Source organism: Electrophorus electricus, chromosome 8 (genome assembly GCF_041902795.1).
Source record: "Electrophorus electricus isolate QZ-2024a chromosome 8, ASM4190279v1, whole genome shotgun sequence".
Lineage (NCBI taxonomy): Eukaryota > Metazoa > Chordata > Actinopteri > Gymnotiformes > Gymnotidae > Electrophorus > Electrophorus electricus.
In genome coordinates, this window is record NC_137504.1 from 33,875,001 (window position 1) to 33,887,500 (window position 12,500).

The following is a 12,500-nucleotide window of genomic DNA, read 5'->3' on the forward strand; positions in this document are numbered from 1 at the left end:
TGGAGAAGCACACCATGACCTCACTCCCTGAGAGAGTATGAAGCTTCACTGTGTGCTGGGTATTGTGAAGAACAGAGGAACACACGGGCTGTCTGACTTAGAGATGACATCTCTTCCCTCTGCTCACAGCCTTACACAACTCCAGCCATGGGCTCTCTCTATTGTTCTCTCTCTCTCTCTCTCTCTCTCTCTCTATTGTTCTCTCTCTCTCTCTCTCTCTCTATTGTTCTCTCTCTCTCTCTCTCTCTCTCTATTGTTCTCTCTCCCTCTCTCTCTCTCTCTCTCTCTATTGTTCTCTCTCTCTCTCTCTCTATTGTTCTCTCTCCCTCTCTCTCTCTCTCTCTCTCTATTGTTCTCTCTCCCTCTCTCTCTCTCTCTCTCTCTCTCTCTCTCTATTGTTCTCTCTCCCTCTCCCTCTCTCTCTTTCTCTCCCTCCCTCTCTCTCTCTCTCTCCCTCTCTCTCTCTCTCTCTCTCTCTCTCTCTGGATCGTTTTCTTCCCCAGCATCTGTTTCACTCCCTCACGGAGTTGGTCGATTTTCCGGAAGCTTCCTTAACGTCAAGCAGCTGTCTGAATGAGCTTTTAGTCAGTTCCTTTGCTGGTGTGTCTTTCAAAGCCACTCAGAGGCTGGAGGACCTAACACAAGGGCACTGTTCTGAACACACACCGCTCTGCCAAACCCTTCCCAGAGATCACCATCAATTATGGAAAATGCGCTCCGGTGGGGATCCGCCAGGCCTGTGGGGGTCGTGCTAAGGGCACAATACCTTTTCTTGTACCTGACAGCTATACTTCTGGACTCATTAATATAAACATGGTTACTTGATCCTGGACACCTTATCTATAAATCACCTGTTTACTGCTCTCTGAATGACCTCATTATCTGTCATATAAATCCGTTTTAAAAATCACATGGTTACCTGCTGTGTAAGTCACCTGGTTACTCATCCACACCTGTCCAGTTCTGTCTAGAACCCACCCTGGACACTCTGGTTGCCACGGTTACGCACCTGGCAGCCCTTTGGCCCATTTGACCACCTTGACGAGCTGCCGTTCTCCGAGTTCGTTGAGGCTGGTGAGGAGGGCGGCAGCAGAGTCTGGCTGGGCGTGGTCATGCCCGGCGTTCACCACCTCTGGCTCGATGGCTTCCAGGATGCTGAGGAACATGTGCTCTGAATGCAAGCTCAGGCCCGTTTGCGGTGAGGGTATCTGCAGCACCTCGGCCGTGCACAGCCTCTGGGCCTCCTCCTCCGGAACCTTCAGCTGACCAATCTTCTTCAACTTACGAGCTGGAGGGGAAAGAAGTTACAGAGCTTTGTTTACTTGTTTTTGTTTCTTTGTTTAGACACCTTGCTCTCTCTGTTTCTCTGACTGACACATTTATTTTTTTCTCTGTAAGCTTTACATCATATTGTGTCTCTGCTTCTCTGTATACAGTTTTTGTTTTAACTATTTCTTACTCGCAAACACACACACACACACACACACACATACGTAGTACACATCAAAATGCTAGACTAGGCGAGGCACATTCTGATATAAACCTGAACTGATACAACATAATACAGCTCTGAGAAATGTGTGTGTGTGTGTGTGTGTGTGTGTGTGTGTTCTGGGGGGGGCTATGTACTGGTTAGTACCTGTTATTTCATGGTTCAAAGAATCCAGTTTTTTTTCACTGAAAAACACACCAGCTGGTTCAATAGCAGTAGGTGAGTTTGAGGAAGAGGGAGGAACACAACACACAGAGTTCTCAGCGCGCTGAATGTTACACACGCGCGCTTTCCAAAGTATCTACTTTCTCTGCAGTATATCAGTCAGTTCTGCAGTGCGGGTAACCAGATGTCTGTCCACAGCCATTTTGAGTGTACAGAGCCGAAAGATTTACAAGATGGTTCCCGCTGTAGCTCCTCCCCCAACGGCGCTGTTTTCTGCCTGTTTTAGCCCTCACAGTCGTTCAAACGTGCAGGACATGGACCCAGGTCCAGTGAATCCAGGACCAGTGAGCTCAGAACCAGTGAACCCAGGACCAGTGAGCTCAGGAACAGTAAGCTCAGTACCAGCGAACCCAGGACCAGTGAGCTCAGAACCAGTGAACCCAGGACCAGTCAGCTCAGAACCAGTGAACCCAGGACCAGTGATCTCAGTACCAGTGAACTCAGAACCAGTGAGCTCAGAACCAGTGAACCCAGGACCAGTGAACTTGGAACCAGTGAACCCAGGACCAGTGCACCCAGGAAACTAGAGAGTGCTATGCTATTTTTTTATCTTCAGCATGACCTGGGTCTTGGACAGCATGCCTGGCTTGGTGATGCAGAACACTGATGTGTGTTTACATCAACCACAGGTGGTGAACACACACTATTCATCTGATACCACTACTGTAGTGCAGGTCGGAGTCTGTCTGGTGGAGGAGTTCACCACTCTGCTTGTGCCCAACCTGGTGGTGCAGTAGAAATGTAGGCAGTGTACCGTGGCAGAGTAAAAGCTGCATAGCTGGAGGTTGTGTGCATCTCTGTGTTCATCTCTGTGTGCATCTCTGTGTTCATCTCTGTGTGCATCTCTGTGTGCATCTCTGTGTGCATCTCTGTGTTCATCTCTGTGTGCATCTCTGTGTTCATCTCTGTGTGCATCTCTGTGTTCATCTCTGTGTGCATCTCTGTGTTCATCTCTGAGAGGCGGTCCTTGGTGCACTGTGAGGGGCAGTCCTTACTGCACTGTGAGGGGCGGTCCTTACTGCACTGTGAGGGGCAGTCCTTACTGCACTGTGAGGGGCGGTCCTTACTGCACTGTGAGGGGCGGTCCTTACTGTATTGTGAGGGGCGATCCTTACTGCACTTGGGGGTGGAGGGGGAGTCTTTACTGCACTGTGAGGGGCGGTCCTTACTGTACTGTGAGAGGCGGTCCTTGGTGCACTGTGAGGGGCGGTCCTTACTGCACTGTGAGGGGCGGTCCTTACTGCACTGTGAGGGGCGGTCCTTGGTGCACTGTGAGGGGCGATCCTTGGTGCACTGTGAGGGGAGGTCCTTACTGCACTGTGAGGGGCGGTCCTTGGTGCACTGTGAGGGGCGGCCCTTACTGCACTGTGAGGGGCGGTCCTTACTGCACTGTGAGTGGCGGTCCTTACTGCACTGTGAGGGGCGGTCCTTACTGCACTGTGAGGGGCGGTCCTTGGTGCACTGTGAGGGGCGGTCCTTACTGCACTGTGAGGGGCGGTCCTTGGTGCACTGTGAGGGGCGGTCCTTACTGCACTGTGAGGGGCGGTCCTTGGTGCACTGTGAGGGGCGGTCCTTACTGCACTGTGAGGGGCGGTCCTTACTGCACTGTGAGTGACGGTCCTTGGTGCATGGGGTGGGGGTGGGGGGGGGGGCACAGGAGGAAGAGGAAGAAGCAGACTGCCAACCCACGTGCCAGATGAGCGTGAAGCCCAGACAACACCCGTGCTGGTATCTCTGGCCCAGACAACACCCGTGCTGGTATCTCTGGCCCAGACAACACCCGTGCTGGTATCTCTGGCCCAGATTACACCTGTGCTGGTATCTCTGGCCCAGACAACACCCGTGCTGGTATCTCTGGACCAAACAACACCTGTGCTGGTATCTCTGGCCCAGACAACACCCGTGCTGGTATCTCTGGCCCAGACAACACCCGTGCTGGTATCTCTGGACCAAGCAACACCTGTGCTGGTATCTCTGGCCCAGACAACACCCGTGCTGGTATCTCTGGCCCAGACAACACCCGTGCTGGTATCTCTGGCCCAGACAGCACCCGTGCTGGTATCTCTGGCCCAGACAACACCCGTGCTGGTATCTCTGGCCCAGACAACACCCGTGCTGGTATCTCTGGCCCAGACAACACCCGTGCTGGTATCTCTGGCCCAGACAGCACCTGTGCTGGTATCTCTGGCCCAGACAACACCCGTGCTGGTATCTCTGGCCCAGACAGCACCTGTGCTGGTATCTCTGGCCCAGACAGCACCCCACGCAGTCACAGCAACGTCCAGATTAGAACACACCCCACACACCCCCACACACCCCAAGGTCTCACACTCCTGCCATCAGGGAGGTGGTACAGGGGAAATCAAGAACCATTAGACTCAGAAATGACTTTTGTGCATCAGTCATCAGACTTGTGAAGAACCACAAAAACTCTTATATGTCCAACTGTGTTATGGGGTCCTACACATACATACATAGAATATATATATTTATCTGCATATATATATTTTTCTCTATGCACCCCTGTTTTCTCTTCCTCAGTTTGGACAGAGCACTCTCCACCATTTCACTGCGAGTTATACTGTGTATGACTATGTATGTGACGAATAAACCAAACTTGAACTTGAACTTGAACACCTGAGCGCACACACACACACACACACACACACACACTGCTTTTAGTCCTCCACTACCATTCAATGAGAACACTGTCTTTTATTTTAATAGTCTTTTATTGCATGTCTTTTATTTTAATAGTCATTTATTTTCTTATTGTTCTTTTTATTGATTGCTTCGTTTTCTCCATTTAAATGTTTTTATATATATTCTGTTCTCAGCCAGAACAGAAAAAACGCACTGTTAGGTATATCTGACTGTTTACTGTGCAAAAGACATCAAAATGAATCCTGCAGAAGCCATACAGAACATCAACACGTGTTGCTTATTCGAACAGCTCCTTAACATTCTTATTTATACAACGTTATGAGTATGAAAAGGGGGAATATGCTATATTTGACTTAACAAAGTTAAACCACTAATTTTGTTATACATTTTTTATTCCAGGCACACAGGCACAGTAATCAGATACAGGCACTTTATAACACCTTTTCCAAAAATCACATCAGTAGACAAAACACTGAACATCTCTCTCGTCCTTTTCTTAGGCCAGTCCCTTCTTCACAAACAAAAGCCTCCCATGGAAGGAAAAGAAGTGTAGTTTCTACAGTTTCTGTACAGCATTCGCAAAAACAGACCAGAATACCCCAGACCAGGCAATAACCCAGAAAAAAGGAGAGTTTGAAGAAATGTAAAGACCTAAAAAATTAACTTAAAGATAATTCCATATTCTTAGGGTTTGTGAAGTGGACAATCTGATCATAAAAAACACAATTCAATGATAAAGATTCTGATTAGCACACAACACAACTAAGGAATAGCAGTAAGAAGGCAAAGTCCCGGGTCCCGTGGCACTGAGTGTCATCCTGGAACATGGGCATGGCCGCTTTGTGTGACTGGACCCTATGCGGAAGGTAAACAGACACGTCCTGAGGGGAGCCATGTATGTATGATGGAATAGGACACATCCACACACACGGAAATCATAACTTCCACTTTCCTTTTCACTTGGCATTGCGATCGGTGCAAGGCAACCTTCCGCTCCGCTCGTTCGTCCGTCGGTGCCGCTGATGTATCCCTCTTCTCCGGCTGGCTCCTTTAGGGGCGGGTGGAAATACAATACGCTCAGAAAACTGACAAAATCACTCTTACAACATACTGGCACCCAGCACTACACACTTCCTTTCACAACACTCATCAAGTGCTAATCACTCAGGTCCCTTCCTCTGTGTTCGTTGTCGGTGCACAGACAGACATCCAGCAGTGCAGAGGCAGACAGACAGAGGCCAAGCAGGCTTAAAAACCCTCAATACCATCACCCACAACCCCACTGGCTAACACTACACAAGACGGGTTGATCGCTTACCCCACCCCCCACGTCATCCCCGACTACTCACGGTACCAGAGTGGTTTCACTCCCCTGGTGGAAAGAAGGATCCAATGTTTGCAAACTGATGGGACTTGAGAAAGAGGCAGTGCTTGACTGACTGGTGTTCGTTGAAACGCCTGGACAGGAGCCCTCTCAAGGGGGACTAAGTGGGACTGACGGTTGGTGATCTCCTTCTGGACAGGAGCCCTCTCAAGGGGGACTAAGTGGGACTGACGGTTGGTGATCTTTAATGGTCTCCTTACACTTCCCCTCCAGACCTTTCATCGTTGCAGTCGTACGTACTTACGCATCATTGGATTCAGTGGCCACAGGCTGTAGATGTGTAGTGTGAGGGGCGTCCTCACTGTAGCCATGGTCCGCTTTCCCAGCACGATCTGGCTCTCAACCAGGGTGTGGCAGTTCCGTGGTGTGGAAGGTAACAGGGCAAGACTGCACCTTATTTTGATGGGCAGTGCAAACACGGTCCTCCTTACCTTCAGGTCAAAGTCTGTTTCACTGTCCTAAAAGGTGTTGACTCCCATCTCAATGTGAGCTTGTCCTGCATCTGTAGACAGAATGGACACAGAAGGATCCATTCTCCCAGGAAGAGGGGACTATGCCATGGACTATGGTACTCACAATCCCTCTTCTCTTGGTACTGTGAATGCTTGCATGCCACCTGGTTGGCCAGTGTACATTTGTGATGCAGGCTCTCACATGTTTCCCAATTGCTAAGTCAAACCAGTGGTCCCAGGGGTGGTGTTATTATATTATTGCATTAGGACAGGTAGAGCTTAGCTATCTACACTTAAACAGTTCAGAAGTATAATTTCCTCAGGTGTGATGCACAGTATACAAATGGACACATCTCTCTGGACATGGTCGAATCAAATTGGTTGGACTGCTTTCAGGACTTCTAAAAACCTGGAACAATGGGATCCACACCACTGTGGCTGTAGTCTTTTGTGACTTGATCTTGTGTTGGCGCTGGAAGGGCATCCCTCATGACTAAAATGTCCCAGCTGACCCAGAGGCAAATAATCCATCATAACTATCTACTAAGAGGTAATAGGAATGAGTGGGGTTTCATACTCCTGAGTCGTCTGTCTGAGAATGCACCAGGGGGCTCAGTGGTTAAGGTAAGGACTAGTAATCAGAAGGTTTCCAGTTCAAGTCCCACCACCTGGATCACTGACCCTTAACCCTCCAGTTGTGTTCAGACATAATTGTAAGTTGCTGTGGATAAAATTCTGTAAATGGGCATGTCACTGTTGTTCCTGCCACACTTCTCTTTCTCTCTAGAATAGTAAGCGAGCTGATCCTGGTTTGCAATGATGTCAGCCTCTATGTGTTTTCTGGGCAGAAGTATCAGCTTTGTGGATACCTTGCTGCAGTTTACACTTCATTTTTTATTTGTGTCAAGGTAATTGTGCAGAGCTTTTCTCAGCAATCTGGCTCCTAACTTGTGCACCAGGAGGTTGTTGGGAAAAACATCCACCTCCAAGCTCTACAGTCTCTAAATGTTTGCTGTTGGGGCTCCAACTTGACCTCCAACTTGAATAAGCAACAGTCCTGATTATTCCGTTCAGGGTGAGGCAGGCGTCGGCTGGCAGAGGTGGTGAATCTCTCTCTCCAATGGAATGTTTTTCTCTTACACATGGAATCCTCAAAGTAATGTGTGCAAGAGTGTGGCCAGCTTCACAAAAGCTAGCACAAACCAGTTTAAACCTGTCCCCATAACCTATTAGCCTCAGGAAAGCTCACACTTGTCATGCAGATTCTAGCACAGGTGGCCAATCCCTCAGCAGACCTTCTCTGGGTCTGCGCATACTCCATCCTTTCTCACCCATGTCCTGGGAACTTGTCCTCAGACCACGTCATTCCAGCAAATCAAACATTTGCTCAAAGTCCCTCGGATGGCTTTCAAAGACTGAGGAGTAGATGATAACATCTTCCAGGTAGATTAATAGGCACTCGTTTACCAAATTGTCAAGACAACAGTGTATAAGCGTTTGAAAAGTAGCTGGGGCATGGCAGAGGCTGAATGGGATTCTATCAAATGTATGTGAACCCACTGGGGTGGTGAATACCATCTTCTCCAGGTCCCATTCGTCTACATTAATCTGCCAGGAGCTGTAGGCCAGATCCAAGGCCTAGTATCACAGAGAGCTGAGTAAACTGGTTAGGGCTTCTTTGATGCATGACACGGGGTCAGATTCCTTACATATCATGAAGGTCATTTTATGGTAATCCATGCAAAAGCACCAAAAATCATGCTTTTACTTCACTAACATGATCAGTAGGGCACAGAGGTTTCCACACTCTTGAATCACTTCACTCTCCAACGTGCTTTTTAGAAGGTTCATCAGTTCATTGGCATGGCATCACACTAACCTGGTACAGCCAAAATCTGCAGTATCAGTAGCCTTGTAGTGAGAACATAGCCAACACGTCTTCTTCCTCTGGATTTAGGTCACTAATTTAACTCCTCCATCGTTCTTGCCCTCCTGGCCATAGCTGTAGGTCTGTCTGGGCCCAGCAATACCACAGTCTAGGAAATGGGTTGCCCTTGCTCCTTCCACTGGTACTAATGTCAGTTCAGATGCCGATAGATATGGCACTATCTTGCAAAAGTCCTTTGAATGTTTCACATTGACATGGATCATCTGGCTCCACAGGAGACCTTTTCAGTGTTGGTGCTCATATATCTTCCTGCAGTTGCTGACCCATTGTCTGTACTGCTCCACCAGCTCCTTCTGCAATTCTTCATGCAAAGCTTCCTTCCATCCTGACCAGGGCTCCCGTGGAAAGGCAATCTGTTTCCTATCTTGCTGGGGGGTTCGTCTTCACAACCTGGGTGTAGAGTATCTGATTCCACTTACTCTAAAGTTCTGACGTGTCACTGCCTCAAGGAAGCTGAGTTCCTTTATAACTGCTGGTGTAAAGGACCAGCCCATAACCACATCACCAGCTAGTGGCAGGTCTCCCTGTACTGAAGGACCAGGGTATAACAAGAGGTGAGCTAGATAAAGCAGCTTCTGCCTCCAACACTGTGGGGTTAACACCTTTAGCCTAGCCTTCCTTTATCTATGATGCTCAGTGTGGTCTGGGATCCTGATAACTAACCAAAGAGACAAAACTGTCTCAAATGGGAACCACTAACTTATCCTTTTAATTCCAGACATACAACATGAAATCCCAGGAAGACTGGGCAGCAGACACAAGGTAGGTAGGCACAGTGCTTTATTAAACTTAGACCAGTCCCTTCCTAGTGATGGGAAGGAGTGATACACCAACCATAGTTTCTATAGTTTATACACAGCATCCAAATCAACCAAAAATAAGCAACACAAAACAGGAAGAACAAACAAACAAAAGAATACCATGCACCAGTTAATAACCCAGAAGAGAGGAATGTGGAGGGGGGTGTGTTTGAAAAATGTAAAGATGCCTAAACGCCTAAAAATAATCAAACAAAAGATTATGTTCTAAAGGGTTGTAAAGTACAAAATCTGATGCTAAAAAATGTATTTAATGATAAAGATTCTGATTCTCCAGCTCCAGGAGGAGAAGGGGCAAATAAAGAAAGTGAAAGGACTTGTGCTTTGGCGGGGGGGGTTGCCGACGGACACCGAGTTTCTTCGAATGTGGGCGTGGCTTACTCGACCCTATGCGGAAGGTAAACAGACACGTCCTGAGGGGAGCCATGTATGTATGATGGAATAGGACACATCCACACACACGTAAATCATAACTTCCACTTTCCTTGGCATTGCGATCGGTGCAAGGCAACCTTCCGCTCCGCTCGTTCGTCCGTCGGTGCCGCTGATGTATCCCTCTTCTCCGGCTGGCTCCTTCGCGGTGGGTGGAAATACGATACGCTCAGAAAATCGATGAAATGAGTCTTAAAAACACAGTTGCTCACACACCCAGGTACTAAACACTTTCATTTCGCAATACTCATAAGGCGTAGGTCATAAGGCGTAGGTCACCAGCGTAGGTCATAAGGCATAGGTCACCAGCGTAGGTCATAAGGCATAGGTCACCAGCGTAGGTCATAAGGCATAGGTCACCAGCGTAGGTCATCAGCACGCTCTCTTCCTTCTGTTCTTTCCTTATTGGTACAGGAGCGGATTTCCAGTGGCACAATGGCAACAATGACAGACAGACACACGATGGGCAGACAGACACATGATAGGCAGACAGACAGATAATGGGCAGACAGACACACGATAGGCAGACAGACACACGATAGGCAGACAGACAGATGATGGGCAGACAGACACACGATAGGCAGACAGACAGATGATGGGCAGACAGACACACGATAGGCAGACAGACACACGATGGGCAGACAGACAGATGATAGGCAGACAGACACACGATGGGCAGACAGACACACGATGGGCAGACAGACAGATGATGGGCAGACAGACACACGATAGGTAGACAGACTGACTGGCAGAGAGACGCGATGGACAGACAGACACACGATGGGCAGACAGGCAGATGGACAGAGAGACGTGATGAACAGACAGACACATGATGAACAGACAGACAAACGATGGACAGACAGGCAGATGGACAGAGAGACGTGCGATGGACAGATGGGCAGATGGCAGACAGACAGGACCACTGCACAGACTCTAGAACAGCTGTGCAAAACTACACCTGTTTGCAGTCTTTGTTTGTCCAAATGCGCACACACACACACACACACACACACACACACACACACAAACAAACCCAGAATGCCAACACCCACAACCCCATGTGAAAGTGATTAACCATCTGACTTACATTATACAAGACTGACGCAGACACTGAAGAATATTACTATAAAGAAACTTCTAATTGTGTAAAGTTCTAAACTGATGATCGATTCTGATTTTTACGGACGTATTACAGAATGTCTGGCCCCTTTGTGCCTGGCCGTCCATTCTTGAGTCAGGAGCTTCTATTCAAGGGCAGTCTGACAACAGGCATCCAGTGTGATAGTCAAGTCACGCTGACCTGGACTGTTTCTAAAACTAACACAGTGTCTCAGAGTTTCCCTCAGCGTCTGTCCACCACTTCTGTCTGAACCTCAAGAGCAAAGAAAAACCCACCAGTGTCACGGGTGAGAGTGTTGTGAGCAAGTGTCTGCCATGGTTACGCAACGTGTCAAAGATTGCCTCGACCGGCGCATGCGTGGGTGTGTGGATGGGGGCGCTGCTAAGCTCGCGAGCCAGTGGCAGACTAGCAGGCGTCTCCACAGCCCAGACACCTGACTGCTGTCTCAGGAACGCTCCCGTCCCTGGTAAATCCCTCACTCACCCCCAAACCCTGCCCTTTGGCCTGATTACACCAGCTCTGAGAGGAGATGAGTCGGCCTCTGGTGACCCCAAGGTGAATAAATACAAAGTTATGAAACAGAACGTGACCCTGTGCTCTGGTAAACTTCACTGGCTGATAACCAGTTTGCTCAGTGAGCCATCTGATCCATTCCCCAGAAATTTGGATTTTGGCTTTGCAATTGAACTGGACTTGTGAGGTCAGTGACCAATCATGGATGTTCACATTGAATGTTCTGATAACTCACTTAACTCTCAATGGCTCTGTACTGATAAAATTGAACTGTCAATTGCAATACCAGTCAGAATAATCACACTCATAAATCATCCACGCTACACAGCTCATTCATGAACGATAATTACAACTTTTTGAAACAATTTTGTGATGAATTTGGGAGCCAAAGTACCAACGGTGAATTTACTTAAAATGTTAAATCTTCCATATGGCAGCAGCTCTAGTGATCTAAAGTCTATCGGTCTCGATTTTGTGTAATCTAACTTGACAATAAATCCAGTGAGGTTTCCTAACTAAAGACTTTTGTCATCATTCGGCCATTTTCCGCTGTAGGTTCATTAAATGCCAGTAGCAGGCAGATGGCTGTCTGCAATTCTCCGTCTTTTTGAAGCTGATGAACTCACTCCAGCTGTCTGTGATCCAGACGTCACCTCCCTCAACAGAATGTGAACTGTGACAGACGAGCCTCTCGTCAGAAATTTGGCAGGTGGCGTCTTTATTGTTTACTACCACTAATGTTGTTATAAAAAAAATTCAAAATGCAGAAAACAAGCATTTTCCAACATTTGAACATGGAAAAAATGGGAATGGAATCGGAAAGGTTGAGCTTGTTTCAAAGGCTCCTCAGGAGCAGGACGGTCAGAGGCGCCTTTCCCCCCGCCAGAATAAAAGCTCCCACAGACACCATGAGGCACTAGCGCAGGGAGCAGGGTGAGCAGGCGGCAGGTGCCAGTATGCCATGGACACCTCTTACAGCATGGAGGACCGCTTGAGGGCTGCCCATGAAAATCAGAAAAGAGACAGGGAAACCTTTAAGCTGGAGAAAACCGGAGAAAACTGGCTGGAGAAACAGCCAAAGAAACTTCTGGAAGATATTGAAACGATCTCTCTGCGTTTTGTTTGCCAGCTAAGGGCTACTCTCTGCAGTAGTTTTTTTCTCTCTCAGTGCATTACTAATGCAAACTGATCTCCTCTCAGCACATAATGCCTGAAAGCTGTCTCTCTACGCCAAGCTGTCTCACCACACAACCTGTCTCCCTACCTCACTGCCTCTGTGTCTGTCTCAGAGCCGGCTGTTACTGGATTACTCATTTATACTTACAGCCAATGTATTCCTGCCCTATTTAATCCTAATTTGAAGACAAGTTCAGAGGAACGTTGGAGAAACACATGATGTACAACAGCTGTGGTCACCACAAAGTTCAGAGTCGATCCTACAGTAACGCTGCA

The 12,500-nt window shown here is 48.1% G+C and overlaps 1 protein-coding gene across 3 annotated transcripts in view; it reads right to left on the reverse strand.

Moving 5' to 3' along the window:
* Positions 1 to 12,500, reverse strand: part of ar (androgen receptor) — a 60,118-nt gene that overhangs the window by 9,049 nt on the left and 38,569 nt on the right. For all 3 annotated transcript variants that reach the window (XR_014125126.1, XM_035527031.2, XM_035527032.2), the window contains exon 4: positions 1,010 to 1,288. Coding sequence is in view for 2 of the 3 variants with exons in the window: in XM_035527031.2 (XP_035382924.2) it covers positions 1,010 to 1,288 (279 nt within the window). In the remaining variant the exon portion in view is untranslated. The remainder of the gene's footprint in view (positions 1 to 1,009; positions 1,289 to 12,500) is intronic.